At 42.1% G+C, this 19,350-nt stretch overlaps 2 protein-coding genes across 4 annotated transcripts in view; one reads left to right on the top strand and one right to left on the bottom strand.

The window, feature by feature from the left end:
* Positions 1–1,583: 1,583 nt before the first annotated feature.
* dthd1 (death domain containing 1) lies at positions 1,584–18,620 on the bottom strand. Its single transcript, XM_039599715.1, has 15 exons — positions 18,578–18,620; positions 17,017–17,131; positions 16,110–16,247; positions 15,541–15,940; positions 12,941–13,436; positions 11,740–12,070; positions 10,066–10,245; positions 9,347–9,594; positions 9,100–9,255; positions 5,595–5,884; positions 4,412–4,446; positions 3,359–3,425; positions 2,937–3,190; positions 2,778–2,835; positions 1,584–2,650 (listed from the first exon to the last, which is right to left on the bottom strand). The coding sequence occupies exons 4-15, from the start codon at positions 15,902–15,904 to the stop codon at positions 2,340–2,342; spliced, it is 2,790 nt and encodes a 929-aa protein (XP_039455649.1). The 5' UTR covers positions 15,905–15,940; positions 16,110–16,247; positions 17,017–17,131; positions 18,578–18,620; the 3' UTR covers positions 1,584–2,339.
* The window catches only part of zmp:0000000660 (arf-GAP with Rho-GAP domain, ANK repeat and PH domain-containing protein 2), a 161,897-nt gene continuing 157,039 nt past the window's right edge, over positions 14,493–19,350 (top strand). The window contains exon 1 of one of the 3 annotated variants that reach the window (XM_039609635.1): positions 14,493–14,728. The gene's annotated coding sequence lies outside the window, so the exon portion shown is untranslated. Of the gene's footprint in view, positions 14,729–17,913; positions 18,126–18,248; positions 18,714–19,350 lie in introns of those variants that run through there. The other 2 variants (XM_039609634.1, XM_031749355.2) reach the window with 2 other exon arrangements.

Consider the following 19,350-nt stretch of genomic DNA (forward strand, 5'->3'; position numbering starts at 1 on the left):
TTATCCTGTTGCAAGGTCCGCCTTCGGTTCAGCTGAAGCACTCGGACAGATGGCGTCACGTATGCTCCGAGCGCTCTTTGATATGCAGAATTTATAGGAGAATCGCTGACTGCAAGCTGAACGATTTCTGAGGCAAACGTTCCCAACTCACGATTGGTGTCCGGTTCTTGTCCTGAAAAGCTGTCTTTGATTGTTTAATCCCATTAATCCAATAACCAGATCGCTTCTGCTACATCAAATATAGGCGTTTCTTTCAGATTGTAGAGTTATCTGCAGATCTTCTGTCGGGGTTTTTAGACACTTTGTTTTTCTCACGCTGAATTTCCTGTGGTGGTCAGTGCTGTTTGAAATTTGCACCGCTTTTAGTGTCTCACGGTGACATTATTGAGTTCAAAGAATTTAGAATCAGTTGTCATCCACAACCACAACCGGTGGCAAAGTGTAGTGACGGTGTGGGCGTAGGGCGGCTGCAGCTTAAGTGGGTCATCTGCCAGGTGGAAAGTCCCCGGATCCTCCTGTCCATGCCAAGATACTGAACACTGTGTTGCCTCAGATGCATCAATCGGAGAGTGAGCGTATGAATGTTAGAAGTGCTTAGGTATAGATAAGATCACTGTGTGTGTGACTGGGTGAATAAGACTCGTGTTTTAGTAGAAAATAGTAGTCAAAATAGCCATCAAGGAATGGACTCCACTCGACCTGTGACAGCATCCTGTGGTATCTGCACCGAGATGCTGGAGGTGGAGCCTCCATTGATCAGACAAAATAGACAGTCCTTTAAATAAGATGTTAGTTACTTAAAAATGATTTTAAAACTAGAACTCAGTAAAAGCGTAGATCCCTGGGTGGCGCTGTTGGGTCCAATCACCTAAAACATGAAAGATCTGTGCTTTGAGACTCTGGGAGGTTTGCATCAGGAAGGGCATCCAGCTTAAAAAGAATCTGTGAAAATCAAATATGTGGATCCACCTCCACAACGACTAAAAGTTATAAAGTTAGCATCTTCTAATCGTTCAGTGTGTACTGCAGGATTAAGCTGCTTACTCCTGGTTTTAGTAGCATGATCTGCAAATTTAGCCCAGTCTGTTTTTACCTTTGAAGCTGCCTGGAGCCACACTGTCTGCAGTAACTGTGACGCAAACTTCATGCAGTCGCTGAAGAATGTGCTGGGTGTGCTAGTGTTAGCTTAAATCCTTAGCATCCAGGACAAAAAAGGCTTTAAGTGCAGAGGCAGACTTTACCTGTGCACCTAAACACACCGTAAACGATGTACTTACTCCCAAACCCCCTTTTTACGTGGCAGGAATTTAAAAACCTAAGAGGCTAGCTGCGGCTTGCTTACAAACAGCTGCCCATTCAAGCGGTGAGATTTAAGGAGCAGTCACTTCCACGTGAATGTGAAACTCCACTGAATTGTAAAGTAGAAAAGCTGCTGAATGGATGTCAGGTCATTGTATTTTCCCAATTCCTCAAATTCCTTAATTTAAGGAAGTACACACGATGAGAGGATTTGTTTTAATATCACATTCACAATGGACACAAATTCATAATGCTGTCCTGGATTCATCCAGCTCATACTGCAAACAGAAATCTATTTTAGTATCCTCATAACAAAGAAAACACCTTTTATGACTCAGTCATTATCCGACTCGCTCACGTCTCAAAGATGACTCGGTGTCAGGAGCAGACGAAAGGAGGTCACAGCTCTGTGTCGTTGTTTGTTTACGCAGAGGGGAGAGGCGGCTGACTGGTCCGCTAAATCACCTCCCTGCCAGCGGTGGTGACAAACTACCAAATAAAGTGAGAAAGTGAAGGCTCTGTCACAGATTAGGGCTGCCAAGAGTTTAAAAAGAAGACTGAGAAAACCCAGAGACGGACAGAAAACCAGCGACGAGTCTAGCTGATAAAAAAATAATCTGGTAGCCACAGATGTGCTCTGTGCTCGTCTGCATTCAAACTTTGCAGCTTTTACTGCGTTATAAACTGCATTGTGAGGTAAGACTGTAAATCGTTATAACAACATACGTATAAATGCTCCAAAGCTTAGAGGTCTGAACCCTGCAAGGAGTCACAACAGTAATATCAGAGCTGGGTTAAAACATTTGCTCATCTGTACTGCAGTTCATTTTTTAAAATCTCCCCAGTTTTTCAATGTTAGACTTTATCTCTAAGAAAACTACCAAAACAAAACAAAAGGTGGGGTTGCAAGCCCAGAGAAGAGCGCTGACTCTCCTTGTGTGATGCTGACCTCGTGTGGATCAAACGCAGCACTGCAACCCAGCGGCTTGGCTCAAAAGCGGCACTTAAAAGTCAGTGTGAGCGCTCCTTTCTGGGCCTCCTTAATTCTGTGACTCCTGCCTGGCAGCTGCAGCCTGCCTCAGCAGCAGTTCTCTGGCCAGATCCGGCCTGCCGATCTTGGCCAAGTAGCGAGCGAGCAGAGAGGCCTTGGGTTGGTTCGGGACGGCGGGCAGCCCTCTCCTCCACATGGCCAGGATGGTGAAGGCACGGGAAGAGAGGCCGCCGCTCCCGGCTCGGATCCTCACCAGCTGAGCGGTGCTGCGGCAGAGTCGCAGGGAAAGCGCCAGCAGGGCCGTTTCCTCCTCTGAGAGCTCCTCGGACAGCCAGAGAAGAAGAGAGTCTGAGAGGGAACCTGGTTGGATGTGCAGGTGATGGATAAATGATGCATTTTTTTAGTATCTGGAGCTGAGACAGCATTAAAGAGTGTGGCAAAGAGACAATGAATGGATCGTGGAACAAGAGGGCAGAATTTCACCCACCTGTGTCCTCACATAACTTCACCTGGGCTGTAATGGGCCGAGTAAGGTTTCTCACTTTCTAAAATGACATAAAACAGTAACATTCTTTTATTTAAGTCTTTTACATGAAGCATAATGTTTAACTTTTTTGGGGGGGAGCGGGTGAAGTCAGACCTTTACCTTGGGTAAAGTCAGAGACAGCTTACAGACGGGATCTCCCAGAAGCTTTGTGTCCTTCAGGACAGCTTTGTCATCCCGCCACTCCAGCTGACCTCTGGTGACCTTATAAAATATGGCTGTGCCCTTGTAGTGAGGAGAGCTGTAGTTTCCAAATGGGTCCACCTCAGTCAGATGCACTAAGAGGTGATTCTTCCTCTGGCTGTGGAAGGTGATGTGCTCATGCGTGGCTTCATTTTTGTTGGTTTGAGCAGCGGCTGCAGAAAAATAAATATGCACACATTTAAAAAGAGGCATGATGCAATTATATGAAAGTGCTTTTCTAACTGAATTTGATGCTAACTGAATTTTCTAGGTTATGTTTGTAACATTTTTCCTGTATTAAACTTGTTTACTGCCAGTTTGCAAACTTGTTGGACCTTTACAGCCTCTGAAGTGATTTTGTAAAGCACTTGGTTTTCCTCCGTGCCTCTCCTTTGTTCCCTGACACATCTATATAACAAGCAACTCCAACTCAGGCTAGCTTAGGAAAGGACCAAGCAGCCAACAAATGAGCTCCCAGTGCAACTCGGACTTCAAAACAAACCTCACATAAAAATAGAAACTAAATCTGAGTTCAGATGGGTTCAGATGATATTTTAAAAGCAACAGCGTTACCTTAGCTTGGTCCCTCACTATTTGCTATGTTAGGTAGCAACTGATTTGTGTTAGTAGGTAAGCTAATGCTAGCCAACATTAGCCAGAAGAAAGACAGTTTTATCAAGCAAAGCCATGGAGCAAGTTAGGGCTGTGGTGTATAAAGACAGTGTAAAAGATGTTCTTAAAAGTGAAGTTCATTAAACTGCTGCTCCTGCTTTCAAAAGGATTCTCAGTGCTGTAGAAGTCTATGGGAAAACAACCCTCGGACTTGCCTTCAGTCAGGTTATTTTACGTGATACTTCATAACAATGATTCCATTTTGCAAATTTTGGTTAAAATGGGGAAAGTTTATGGGAAAATGGCCTTTCACTATGACCTTATTAAACACTTTAATGAAACTATGGCCTCAGTAACTAGTTTCAGGTGTTATCGAACAGAACATGATTTTAATTTTATAAAGTGAACCAAAATTTTCCTTTGGGGTTGTGTCAAGAAGGGCGTCTGCCATAAACCTGCCAAATCAAACATGGAGATCTACCCGCTGTGGCGACCCCCTCGTAGCATGACAGCAGCCGAAAGTAGATTTAAATATTCAATTTTATTCAATTTAATTCAAATTTATTTATACAGCACCAAATCACAACAACAGTTGCCTCAAGGCACTTTATATTGTAAAGTAGACCCTACAATAATACATACAGACAGAAACCCAACAATCATATGACCCCCTATGAGCAAGCACTTTGGCGAGAGTGGGAAGGAAAAACTCCCTTTTAACAGGAAGAAACCTCCGGCAGAACCAGGCTCAGGGAGGGGCGGGGCCATCTGCTGCGACTGGTTGGGGTGAGAGAAGGAAAACAGGATGAAGGACATGCTGTGGAAGAGAGACAGAGATTAATAACAAGTGATGATTCAATGCAGAGTTAGTGAGAAAATGACTTAAAAAGAAATACTCAATGCATCATGGGAAAGTTAAAAGCTAGGACGGAGCAGGGTATACTTTGGGGTGGGCCTATCTCATGACTGACATTTACAAGATTCTACAGTATGAGCACGTAGCGTTGATAAGATCCACCTTTTGCTTGTCTCATCCAGTTTCAAAATATCAAATACACACCGCAAGGCCATCTTTTGTATACAGTCTACTATATATATAGATTTTAACTATAGATTTTTAAAATGTTTTAAAGCCAGTAAGTAAACATATGTTTAACATCGAGTGATCCATCTGTCTCGTCCAGTTTCAACACACCAAGACGGCGATGGCGTAAACACTCATCTGGAGGCTTCTAAACAGGCAGTATGCCCATCTTTTATACTGTCTGCTGTAGTGTACCGTGGGAAACAAAAGAGGAAACATTAGAGTATTGTACTGTTGAAGCATTCAGCCGGCTGGCTGTACAAACATATCATTCATCCACTTTATTATGTGGTTACTGTCTTATGTGGTGACCAGGGGATGGAGGCTAAACCGGTTTAGACCTGGTGCTGCAGCAACTGTTTCACATTTCCCAGTATATCTTTCTTTTTTACGGCACTAGATGTGCAGTGCTCCAGCTAACCCAACAATAATAATAGCGTACAAGGATTTGCACTTTTAAATGGAGGCATTTTTCAGTGTCACGCGCGTCCAGCCAAAGTAAACAGGCCTCTTTTAATAAGGACAATGACTAGACGGCGACAACACAAGAGCGAGCAGCTGTGTTTGAGGCTCACGGAGCTAAAAGTTGAACATCAGGATTATTTATAGATTATAACAAATAAACAAAAAAACCAGAACATATTAAGCATGTATGATGTTTACAGTGTTCACTATGATCATTTTCTCAGATTCACTGATAGAAACCACTGAATTAGATAAATGATGACCCAATCCTTGATGAAAAGCCAACATTAGACCTTTGAGAAGCATAAATGTATAAAAAGATGAAGATTCTCTTGTGTTTTGGGGTTTTTTTTGGTCAGGTTATGATCATTTGAAGCTTCTGTAGGAGAAGCCAGTGAGCCAGCTTCACACTTTACCTGTGCAGGTGATGTTGCCGGTGAAACGCAGGAGAAGCTGATCTGCCTCACGCATCGAGATCTCCGACGAGGTCTCCACCAGGTCGCTGTAGCCCTGAGCTCGCAGCCTGTGCAGCTCCCAGCTGAGGTCTCTGCTGGGCACAACGGCCACCAGGAGGGCGCGAGGCTCGTCTCGGCTTCGCAGGAGGACGACAGTGACGGCGTGACAGCAGACCGACTCCTCCAGCTCCTCAGCCAGGCAGGTGAGGTGACAAGGGCGCAGCGAGGAGAGGAGACGAAGCACGAGCAGTCTGAGCGGAGAAGCAGACGGAGGACACGTTAAGAAGTCTAGCTCTGGGGAAAGATTAGATTGCCGCCGAATAGGGAAAAGACTCTTTTATCGCAGGCGGGAGTACAGATGTAATAGACTTAAGACAGAATGGAGAATTCATGAAAACCTACTGCACACATTTTTTTCTCCCCTGAAGAAGCTGCTTTAGATAAGAAAGAAGAGAATTATAACTCAGGATGGAAAAGAGAATCCAACGTTATCACAGCTGGGCCTATTCTTTTAAACAGGTGACTAGAGTAAGACTTAATTTTCTCCTTCTTTATAATGTCTTTAGGGGTTTCTTAACACTTTAGTCTTGCCATGCTGTTCATGTGCGTATGCTCTGACATGTTAAAGCCTGGAATCTAAAGCATGTAGCTGCACCCACCCCCCCTTATCCATGCGGCCTTGCTTTAAGCCCCTTATGTAAAGTAAAAGCTTTCTGTAAGTCTGGTTTGTTGTAGCGTAGTGTAGCATTTCTCTTGTATTTGTATTTTTTTTAATGCTGGGACTGAAGACATGGACGTGATGTTGAGAATACATGAAGCGGTGAGTGAGGAAATAATTTGTTTTCTCCTGTTTGAAGCAGAGGAAACGTTAATCGCTCTGGAAGTTGGTGCAACCTAACCTCACTGAACCAAATTAACTCGAGGATTGTTGCTTACGTTCGCTGCCGTGTAAGTAAAGCGAATTAAAGAAACATCTGAGTTGTTAAAAAAGACCAAAAATGTGGGAGAAAAAGCCTTGTTGATGACAGAGGTCAGCGGACAATGACAAGACTGCTTTGAGTCGACAATAAGGCAACAGTAACATCGAATAACCACCCATTACAACCAAGGTGTGCAGAAGGGCATCTCTGAATGTGCTGTGTGCTGCACAAAAATGCCATTATGTATTGAAAATGTATTTCTGCTGCAGGGGTCCCACAGCTGCAAAGTTTTTCCTGCACGGCTGCACAATTTGAACCTCATCATGTTTCCACCAAGTAACACCAAGTTCACAAGTAAGGATTTATGAGTTTTAGAGGGCTTTGTCCAAGTAGAGTCCTGTTCCTTGATCCTGTGTCTCTTACTGTCACTGTGTGGTCAGGGGGACTGTTTTCTACGCCATCTACATGGTTGGGGGGCTTCTGATTACAGCCACTGTTGACCTGGCTGTGAGGAAAGCTCATAACCCCGATAACCTGCTGAGCCTGTCACACACTCTCATCAACCTCGTGGGCAACAGGTGACAAAAACATGCTGTAAGAAAGCCCTTTACATCCTTTTCTAATAAGAATCTGCATGCATAGCTACTCTAGTAGAGTCCAAGAGAGCTTTAAACACCACTGATCCTATTTTTAGTTAAATGTACTGCCAAATCAAATAGATTTTTACTCTATTCTAATTATGCGCTCCTTCATATCTTGCAGGTTAAGTCTGCGGTAAAACAAAAACTGAAACATCTGCACTTCACTGAGGGGTTCGGGAAAACTGTTCCTCACTTTGTGCTGCTTACATATACATAAATGGGACAAATTTATATGTTTTTTTTAATAGACTTCCACATGTTTCCAGTCTCAACAGTCTCCTTGACGTGACAAGACTGAGAGAAATTTACTATTTTAAGGTTTTACAGGGAGATCTCGGTTCCCCTGATAATCCAACAAACCTGGAGTCAAAGCCTGCCAACTGGATCTCAGAAAAAAGGTACAAAACGACATGTTTTATGTGTTAGATTTCCTTAAAGACGGCACTGCCTTGTTTCTTTTTGCAGTCATTTTCAAATGTCATTTGTTCTGTTCACAGTTTAATTTCCCACGTTTGGACTTGTCCACGCTTTTGACTAATACGAAAAGTTTCACTTCAGGTAGCTCTAGCGTGTGAACGTTTGCCCTTCTGCGTTTAGGTGCAGGATTTATTACATCTTCCTGTGTTGTTCGAAGCGCCAGCGAATTCTGAAACTGCACATTAGAGCCGACGACATCAGGCTGAAAACATTCAGGCCTTCGAATAGACTACAGTGGCTTATTGAGTTTGGCAGAAAGGCACATGCAAGGGGAGATATAGTAAGAAATGATCACCGTTTGCTTGAAATCTTGGAGAATGCTGTTAGGAGCCTGCTTTTGAACACAGTATTTTATTTTTCAGGTTTGTATTTTGCTGGATGGACAAACAGGACAAATCGGCCTTGGCTTTGAAAGAAACGATGCTGCAAATGAGCGCCCCCCCCGACAAGTTTCGCTCTGTGGGTATCTGCTCTGTCCGTGGCTCTGCTTTGGATGCTCATGCCTCACATTGCTCTTTGTGCAGTGATGTGGTTCGGCTGGAGAGTACGACAACACATCAGCTGAGTCAGCCGCTGTCACAGAGATGCTAATCTACCGGAACTCTTAACGAATAGGCTCAAACTTGCTCGTGCAACCTCAAATCGTTGCTTATCCCTCCAACATGACCGAAACCATCTTACATTTGGTTTTACCTCCACACAGCTGGCTTCAGAGCTTAAAGTGCATTTCTATTAATTACCTAGCACACTGTCTCCTCTCTGCTTCATATCAAATAATAATCACTGCTCACTCTGCAGATCCCATTTATCATTTTTTGTTTTCAACAACAACTCAAACACCTCCCTACCGGCTTTAAAAAATATGTATATATATTAAACGTGTATCTACCTGTGTGCATTGTAGACTGTATACAGAAGATGGACAATGGTTGATGTCACCACTACTGAAACTGCACACTCATTGGCTACTGACTTGCCAATCACAAATCATCAGCCAATGAGCCTATTCTAGATAATCCTCCTTTCTGACACTGAATAACTCAAACACAACAAAATTCACGTTTTATTCAAAACAAGTGGCTGATCTCATAAACTCAACAGGAAAATGTGTACATGGGTACAGACAAGAAGCTCACAGACCTCAATAGGACTGGAAGCCTTTATGCAGTCAGAGGTGTCATGCCTTGGTGCCCATTAAAGCCAGTTCAGGGTTAAGACACTTACTCATTGGCTTCATTTTCCAGTCCCAGAAGGTGCATCTATCTGTTTTATATATAGTCGATGGCGGACGTGTTTTCATGTATTTTATTTACTTCCTTGCTGTCCTGCACCACAATCAACTTTGTTGTCTATTTAAATAAAGTTAAACTGCCTATTTCCATTCGCAGGTGTCATTATTGTAAGAGGAGAAAACATGGTGGTACAAACCTGTCAAAGTTCTCCATCAGGTCAAAGGACACCAGTCCCTTCTGCGGGCTCCTGACGGTGACTTTATCCATGACACACCACTGTTTGTCCCTTGAGCCCAGAACAACCAGCGACTCATTGGACATTTCCTTGGATTTCACAGAGGTGTCGATGAATCTGACATAGAAACAAAACCTTTTAAGATCCCTATTTATATGATGCTGTGACACATATATAATATGTTTTAGTTCAAGGACATCTGTGTCACCTCAGATCCCATGGGGGAGAATCCCTGACAGGTTGACTTTGTTGGTCTTGTTGCTTCTCCGTTTGTCCCCTTGTTGCTTTCTTTTTTGCAGGATTTGGGGGACATGGAAGTGTGACCGTGAGGGGTCTTCTCAGGGGCCTCGAGGTCGGGTGGGTGAGGTAGAGCAGCGGGCTGGTAGACACCACCGAATGATAGGCGTAATTTCTGGACTTGACAGAAGCCAGGAGCACGGTGTCTAGCGGCTGGATCTGAAGCAAACAAGGAAACAGCTGTTCTGCGTGATTTAGGCAGCAGTTTAGACAAAAGCTGTTTGATATGAGAATTTGTCTATTTTTTTTTCTGTTGTTCTATCAAAAGAGAGCTGTACAGAGAGGGAGGTGGCGGATTTGACGTAAGATCAAGGAACAAACTGCTGCAGTGAAGCTCATACACCAGTGTTTGGTCTCAGGAGTCAATTGAGAAATCGGCCACAGCTGTTTGTGCCTCACAGCAAGCATCTGTGAAACCTTACGTCTGCAAATCAGAAGCAAGCTTTCTGTTACTTCATCATTTCTCCTCTCTATTTTCATCTGAGTTTTGGAATCATTTCAAAGGCTTCGTCCCAAGAAGCTCTTCCTACCTCTCAATGCCAACCAGACCTCACTTCTGCAACTCTTTCTTTACTTCTACTGAAAGTAAAGTAGGAGAAAAAAGGGGTAATGACCAGGGTATTGTCATACCGTGGTTTGCGCTATTACAGGTGCAGTAAAGGATCCTGGGAGATAGTTCAGACAAACTCGAGGGTCCATGGGGAGTTTTAGTGACAACCCCTTCCTGGGAATGGTGTAGTTTTCTTGTTTTAAACAGGAAACCACTGCAAAAAGACCCACCGAGTACACCTTCACCTCTGCAAATGAGCCCTGACAAAGACAGAAAGAAACCATGGTTTAAATTTGTTACGGGCAAATCATTTGAACAATCTTTCACCAATGAGCACGTTTTTGAAAGAAAACACTATTCTCAGTGTTTCTATGTGTTTTAGGTTAAGAATAAGTACAATTACAGGAGTTACAATTGTTACTTTGTTGCACTCATGTAAGATACAGCCACCCTCTTTCATTTCAAAGATTTTACACATTGAGTTATAATACAACAAAAACTTGGCAAGTCCTAAAATGATGTAATTATAACCACAGATAAACAAAAGCATGACTTATTATACCATGTCATTATTTCTATAATGACATTATTTCTATATTAAGCCAAATATAGGAAACAGTGCATGAAAATCTACAGTAAGTACACCGAATGTTTCAATAGCTTAGAGTACCACATTTAGCAGAACTAACTTCTGTATGTATTAGTCTCTCACATCGCTGTGGAGCAATTTTCGCCTACTCTTCTTTCTAACCTCGCTTCAGTTCGTTGTGGTTTGTGGGCAGGTTTATTTGTGTACAGCTCTCACCACAGCATTTAAGTCAGGTTGAGATCTGGTCTTTAACTAGGTCATTGCAGCAGCTTTATTCTTTTCTTTTTCAGCCATTCTGTTGTAGATTTGCTGCTTTGCTTGGCATCGCTGTCCTGTTGCACGACCCAGTTTCAGCCAAGCTTCAGCTGTCAGACAGACAGCCTTAGATTTGACTCTAGAGTACTTTGGTATACAGAGGGGTTCATGCTTTACTCAATACGTGCATGTTGTCGAGGTCCTGCGGCTGCAAAACAAACCTAAGTCATCACCCCTCCACCACCGTGTTCCACCGATGGTATGAGGTGTTTATGCAGATATGATGTGTTTGGTTGTCTCCAAATGTCTTGCTGTGCTTTAAAAACAAACATCTGTACAAGAGTTCTTGTGGTTTATTCAGATACAACTTTGGAAACCTAAGCTGTGCTGACATGTTCTTTAAACAACACGAATTCAGTTTGCTATTTTAACTCATGTACTTGTATTTGTTCTTAACCAAAGATATGCAGAAACACTGGGAATACTGTTTTATTTCAGAAACCATTTTTTCAGTGCAAGATCACTTAAGTATTTTTAGGACTGTTGTAGCTAAAGGCTGATTTGAGAAATTATGTTTATTTAACTAAAATGTAACAGTTTGGATGTGGGTTAAAATGTCCCCAAAATAGCGGTGTACCACAAGGCTCTGTGTTAGAGCCTCTTCTGTTTTTCATTGTTCCATAGTTTAGTTCTTTATATACATGCATCCATGAACACTTTATAGAAGACTTTTTTTCCAACTAATGTTATTCTGGAATTTTTTTAAGAAAAAGGTTCAATATACAGCGTAAGCTTATATTAAGCTTCCATAAAATAAAGTAAAATAACATAAAATAAGCATTACGTAGGAGAAAATTATGTTATTTGATCAATATTTGAACAAATATTTGTAAGTAAGGGAAAACCTTACCCTTTGTCCTCCATACACGCCCTCTGTTGCTATGGGAGCGATGTAGCTGACCCTCTTGTCCTCATCTATTATCTTCACAGCGACATCTCTGTAGCTGCTGCGATGGCGTGCTTGGAAAGGCACAACCACAGTAACGGGAAAATTAAAGGCTGCTCCATGTTCAACTTTCACCCGGATCACTCTGCTAAGCAACTCCTCTGAGCCAGTCACCATCAGGCAGCTCAGGGCGTCAGCAACCTCACACCTCAGGACTTTAGCTGCACCTGCCGGCGCTCTGATAAAGCATGCGTCTGGTACATCAGAATGGCTGCCCTCCAGCTGACCAGTGAGCCTAAATGATGTTTTTAAAAACACATAAATGCATATCTTTAGAAAAACGACTCATGATTTAAATAAAGTTTGACTGTTTGTTTCTTCCTTTTCTTTTTTTTTTTTTGCATGCTTGCATTTGCTCTTAATGCTTTTAAGTAGAAACATTATTATCTTGATTTTTTTTTTAAGTGCAAACATATTAAGACTTGCTGAAATGCCGGAGCATGCACTTTCCATATCAGCTCTTTCCAGACTTAGCCTCTCCCTCGGATCTTAATGTTCTTGATTTGTTTGGCTTTTAGATGTATGTGTGCAGTGGCCTGACAGTGAACTGTGCGAAACAGCTGGCTGTGTGGAGGCCAGGAGGTCAAAAATGTGTGCGACTTGTGATAAAGCACTGCAGAGAGTTTGTCCCGTATCAGTGAGCAGGAGAAATGAGGGGAAGGAAATCATGTCCAGACTCGCAAGCCATCCCAACAGAGGGCACAGGACAAAATGCTCAACATCTTTTTTTTCCTTTTTTTTTGACGTGCGGTTTACTGATGTTGTCAGTATGTCGTCAGCAAGTGGGAGAAAGTATTAACTACTTTCTTTGTTTCCAACAAATGGAAAATGACGTGCTACCTCACACTGTGCATGAAACGTGTGTAAACTGACGCAGAAGAACTTTCGATTTCATTACGCTTGAATAGCCTCATCAAAAAAACACAAAACTGAATGCAAACATCATAGAGCTTTAAGCAAGAGACCACAAACATGCAAGATGTTGCATATTACACTGACAGGAAGTGTGGGTTAAACATAAATACCTTAGAAGACCTAAAGGGAACCAAGACCTTATGTGTTAAGAGGTTAAGTACGGTGAGCTGCGATGATTTAGTCAGCTTACCCTACGGTAATCCATTTTCTTTTTCTCTTTGCGCTCACATCTTCCTTTTCAGTCTCCTCCAGTAACTCAGTCTCAGAGTGAACGGATTCCTCCAGAACGTCTTTTGCTTGAGCTTTGACATGTGACTCTGCCCCGTTGTCACAGTAAGAACCGCTGAAATTTGAGTCCAGTGTTTGTTCAGTGTCTGCCGATGCCTCTGTAAGCCTTCGATGAGCTCCGTCCTCAATCACCCGTTCGTGACCTGAGTCAGACTCGAGTCGATCAGGGGAGTTTAGGTGATTCTTAACGTCTTCAGGTTGCACTAAAGTGTCTGTGTCTCTGGATTCTTGACGTGCTTCACCCTCGATGGAGGCCTTATCTACAGATAACTGGTGAATCGCTGCATCCAGCTTGATAATGATGGAGCTTATTTTGTCGATTATCTTCTCTATGTCCTCTCCAACACTCAGGAAAATGTCGCTGATGGAGCTCGAACAGGGCCTGCATTCTGTATCCTCTGAAAAAGAAATTAAACTTTTACTTGAGTTTTTAAATTAGTTGCACTTTTTTACATTTGCACACCCATCACTGATTTCCTTCAGGACAGCTGACATGAGAAAGTATGCAAGCTTTCTTGTCATTTCATTAAGTAGTCTTCAGGAATAGTTCTCCAGACTTCTTTAAGGACATTCAAAGCTCTTCTTTGGATGTTTCTACCTTTTTTTCTCTGTTAAGATGATCCCACACTGCTTCAATAATGTTGATGTCCGGGCTCTGAGGAGGCCAGTCCATGACTGATAATGCTCCACTGTGTGTTTTTCTATCCAGGTATATTTTTTCAGCATTGGCAGTGTGTTTGGGATCATTGTCATGCTGAAAAATGAACCTGCTGCCAATCAGATGCTTTCCAGATTGTATTACATGGTGGATAAAAATCTGATGGGACTTTTTAAATCAAATTATGTGATGCTGCAACAATCTACTAGTAACAAAGTGCCTAAAGATTGACAGGTTTTCTGTTATGTGTAGACACAACGCTGGTTCATCTGGCAGTAGGTGCTATCTTTACTTTAATGGTTCATAGGTTTGTTCTTTCCTCTGAAAATGGTCAGGTACAAGGACTGGACTGAAAAACAGTATATAAAAAAAGGACCCAGTGTCCAAATAAACTCTTTGAAAGAACCTTCACAGAGCCTGGAGAACTTGAGGGGGATATGAGGGTGGAGGTGTACAACTTTGAGAGTGAAATTTAATAAATGAAAATAAATAATTGTACTCTGAGAATTCAACAATTTAATTTTTTTTTATTTCATTTTCTATTTTAAGTTTATTTTGTTGTCAGAGATGAAGAAGTAACTTTTTTTTATTTTCAGGTATCTGTACTTTTACTCCCTACATGTTTAGACAAATGTCTGCACTTTCTCCTCTTACACTTTCAAAGCAGACTCATTACTTTTGGTTTATCTATAAGTTGATCTATAGTGTTTATTTCAGGGGTTAAAGTGGGCGGGAAGGACTGAAAGTATCTGTTAGTTGTGGTTGTGGTACTTCAGCATCTAGCTAGCGCTACAGAAAAGGAGGAAGCATGCAGAGAGTGCTATTTTAAGTGGCAGGTCAAATACAGTTTTTCTATCAGCTCAACAAACATCAGGAAACATGTGTGCATGTTTGTCGTACAGTACGTCTGTGAGCTAAAGCTCCAGCTGCTGTACTTCACAGGGAAATAAAAGAGTGAGAGCTAACTTCACAGAGATGGAGGAAGATCCAAAAGACAGGACAGGAGAAGAAGAAGAGAGAGTAGATTTAAAGGTAAGGACAGTTCAGTGGTGTTTGATAAACTCCTGATGTATGATGTCATAATTTGAATTGAATCTGTATATGATGTGTTTTGATAAATGATGGTCGTAGTCAGATTTAGGTTACATCAAGTGTTGCAGAGATGAATTTGCATTTAGCAGATGATGCTTAGATTCATTCACTGAATTCCAACTTTATACCAACTGTATATAAAGTATAGACAGTATAGTATCGGTGATATGGGACAGCTGGGAAGCAAGCAGCAGGTCAGCTGATCGCACTAAGAAAAGTACACTAAGAAAATCTACTGACGCTCGTATTAGAGATTGTGAGTTGTGATTCTTTTCCCTATGCTGATCCACTACAAGGATCGTAGTGCTCCTCCACCTGCTAAATTGCACTTTCACCCTGACTGTTCTCAGTGTACTGTTTAGCAATGGAGGCAAAGTCTCTCTCTACAATGTCAGCAACAGAAAATAGTTAATTATTTAAATTTTCCGTCACTGCTTGTGTGCTAGATAACAGATTCAAGCTGAGTACATTCATTAAAACTACACATTGAGATATTATTTGTATTCTTGTACACTAATATTGTGTTATTGTTATATTAATATAGTACAAGGTTTAGTTGCCTCTGTACAAGAAAGGTTAGTAGACACGTCCTCCAATGAGCTACTTTTTACTTTCTTACTTTGAGTATATTTCTCAGGCTGTAGTTTTTTACTTTTACTTGAGTAACAATGTTGAATCAGTACTTCAACTTTTACTAGAGTATTTTTAAATACAGGTATCTGTACTTCTACTTCAGTAAAGAACGTATGTACTTTTGCCACCTCTGCCTGTCGTAGCTGGATGCTGCTGAGCTCCACCCCCTGGTGGAGAGCTGCTGAGCGTGGAGGAACATTGTCTGAGGGCTTGTTTCCATGCTCTGAGTCTGCATGAATGAAAAACACTGACTTCCCTCAGCACTCCCAGAGCTCTCTTTTTGCAGTCTCTCTCCTGCTGCTCTTTACTCCTTCGTCTTCTTTCATCCTCCCTCTCATCTTCTCCTTCGTCCATCCTCCCACCCGCTGCTGCATCGTGATGATCTCCGCAGCATCGGACACCTTCAAGCTTCTGAACAGTTTCAGCCAACGCGATGAGGAGTCTGTCCTCGCTTGTGCAGTCAGGAGGCTTTTGTCCTTCCATGAGTTTATTCGCATGCAGATTCGTATCCACGCTGGCCTGCAAAATGCAAAAAAGCTGAGAGTCAGAAGTATCTGCTCAGGCTTTTCTTCTGGCCTTTTTCTTTTTCAGTCCATCTTGCATTTGGCAAACTCTTTTCCCTGCTTTTACACAATTCAGCTGATAAGCATCAAATACTGATTAAAAGAGGATTTCAGTTCTTGTGTACCTCCTTTTATGTTCGAAGTCCTGCTGGGTTGCTGTGTCCTTGGCAGTGAGAGTTACTGTGTCCGGCTATCCCAGTTTACAGGCGCCAAGGCTGCATTTTTCTGGCTGCCAGCAGTAAAACATGTTGCCAAGGCGACCCCTGGAGGCGTGGAAGGGAGAGACAAAAGAGGAGATTCACAGGAAGGCAGAGAGCTCTGTGCATCGCACATCTGACGGTCTCCTGTCACTCATTTCAATGCTTGCATATCCGGCCAGTTAAAAAAACGTCACACGAAGCCGGGAATCATTCAAAAGCACAGCAGGAAGTTACTGGAGTTCTCCCCTGTTGGTTTGAATGCATTCACATTCATAAATCATTTGTTTTCCTAACGCCATAAGCATTGCTACAAAGGCATGTTGGGCAGCACCTAAACTATTTATAGGAGAAAAAGGCGGAGGCAAACACAACCAGTGTCATTTTGTGGGTTTCCTGTGTGGAACTTACGATGTTACAGTCCAAGCCCTTTGACTTCAGTATTAAAACAAGTTTCTTGATCCTTATTTGGAATTAAAAGAATACCCAGCATCACTGTAAGAATGGATTGGCATTCAGTGCTGTTTCAAGTCTAATCATGTTAACATTAAATAAACGAGTCCTATCAAAGTGCTTTGGTCTTGTACGGCTATAATGTTCAATGCCATTGCACTCAGCATGCATTCAGTCCCAATCTCACAAAAGAAATCACGGGATACATCCTGGACAGGAATCACCTCTTAACCTAACATCCAAGTCTTTGGAAGGTGGTGGCAACGTGAAAGCATTTAATGGAATTAGCATGTTTAAATTTTGATTTTCACGTCACTCTATAATAGATGTTACTAATAATAAATGACTATTATTCATCGTGCTGTTTAGAGCTGTGCCTTACCTGTTGCCGGATGAGGCGTCCTCATTGGCAGGCCGCAGTACTGTAGCACTGTGTCGCCATCATGTGGCCGATGCCACACACTGCACACATTTCCCTCCTATTAAGATCTTTATTACTTTAAATAAATAAATAAAAAGCCCAGAATTTATGAAAAAACAAAGGAAAACATGAAAACGAAAATTAGAATTTTTTCAGAAAATTAAATAAAAGCTTTATAATTCTAAATTAGCGTGGGGACGAGCTTTTTTTTTTAATTATAAAAAGTTAATAAAAAGATTAAATGATATAAATTGTCATACGCCCATGTTTTTTTGTTAGGGTCAAGGGTTATGTGACCTTTATATATTTAGTTAACAAAAATTAAAAACCGCCATGACAAAATATTTATACTATATTTACACAGCACACAAAATCTTAAAATTGTAAAAAAAAAAAAACAACAACAACAACAAAACAACAAAAAACCCAAACAAAGTGAAAGTAAATATATTTAGTTATTTTTGTAACTTTATCTTATAAGGGATTTTCTAAACGCCATCATTAATTATGTTTTCTTGTAGCTTTTATACTTGAATGAAAATAAGCCGGAGCTTCGTTATTATTATTATTTTTTATCATCGATGCTGTTTTAAGTGAACGTGTTGGCAGCCAGCTTGCATTCCTGCCTGTGTTGAATGCATATCCCGGGGCTCCGGTATCAAGCCGGGACATGCAAGTCTTCCCAACAAATACAACAGTGCCTCCACTTTGTTATCCATATATTCTTCCTATTTATTTTATTTTTTTATGTGTCTCAGTTTCAACTTCTTAAAAAAAAAGAAAAATGAAAAACTCGGTGAGAGTTTAATAATAAGCAGAGAGCAGCCAGCCGATCATTAACACGATCGGAGCCTGCGGTGTTCAGTTTTACGAGCGGTCTGAGCGGAGGGAAGGTCACTGCTTGTTGGTACTGAACTCCTGAAATGGGCGTGGAGTTGCGCTCAACAGTCGGAAACAGTCGAGTGTGTAAAACCAAGAAAGAAAGAAAAAGAAAAGAAAAAGAAAAGGAGTCAACAGAGACTCAGAGAGGCGCTAATATGAGAGAAAGCGGACGCAGCCGGTGCGCTAAGGTGAGCAGCTTTCCTCCCCTTTGTAAAACAGAGCGGTTAGTGTAGTGTTGCGTTTACGGTTAGAAAATAAAATAAAAACCCCAAAACGTGGGAACCGAACTGAAAATAAATAATAAGTAAATAAATAAATAAAGTCCGTTTTAATTTTTAATGCGCCCCCACAGGAAGTATGAGTACAGATTTATATGTGTTGCACTGCGTGTAACGAGAAGGCGACCTGAAGCAGCCTCGCTCAGACCTGACCTGCCGTGTGTTGCGATGTGTCGTAGTGGTGTGTAACGCACTTTGTGTGTGTGTCCGAAAAAGTCCTGAAAGTGTCGACACGCAAAAAACGAGCACGTAGTCGCACGTGCGAGCCTCCGGTGAAAGCCCAGCTCTTAATACGGACAGCTGAGTGTTACATCATGCTAGTGATTTATCTTCTTCTACTGAAAAAACAAAAAGAAACACACCGCTGGTGACAGCAGAGGCTGGTTAAAACGTGGTAAAAGTTTGCGGGTATTTTCTCCGTGAAACCAGGAAGGGTTTGGACGATGATTTGGACTTTGTTCAAAGTGGGCTGGCTGAGAGGATGTGCGCATACATGAGGTAGGTTTGTGTGTGCATGCATGGGCGTGCATCCTCTCTGACTCACTGCCTGCACTGCATAACCATACCTGTGGTGTGGGTGAAGGTGCTGGCTTGTGGGTGACACACACCCACACAGACATACAGCTGTCTTGTGTTGGCAGCCATTTATTTTGTAGACGGACCCCCCCCCCCGGAAAAAAGTCTAACTCTATTATGTCTACACACACGCTTCATGTGCTGTTTGTCTGTCTGCTGAACTTCTCCTTTTTTTTGCCCTTTGCTATTGATCTGCACACCCTGATGTAACGTTCCACACTCCGGGCAGCAGCTGTGGATCAAAATTCCCATATCCTGCCTGTAATAATGTTTGCTTGCTTAACTGCGTGTGTGTGTGTGCCTTTTTATAGGTTGAAGTTTGTGTGTGGATGTGGAGCAGGTCAGGTCAAATGTGCTGGCAAGCTTCACAGAGTGCGAGCCACTACAGATCCCTGCGTGGTGCTGAGGCAGTCCTCAGAAGGGCTACTCTATAGACTCTATCGATCCCCGTTATGAGGACTTAATACAGTCAGATTTGACGTGGGACTGTGGAACAGTGGACTGCGCCACTGCCTGCATCTTCTCTGCTGATATCACACCAGAGACTCATATCACTCTG

Source organism: Oreochromis aureus, linkage group 3 (assembly GCF_013358895.1).
Source record: "Oreochromis aureus strain Israel breed Guangdong linkage group 3, ZZ_aureus, whole genome shotgun sequence".
NCBI lineage: Eukaryota > Metazoa > Chordata > Actinopteri > Cichliformes > Cichlidae > Oreochromis > Oreochromis aureus.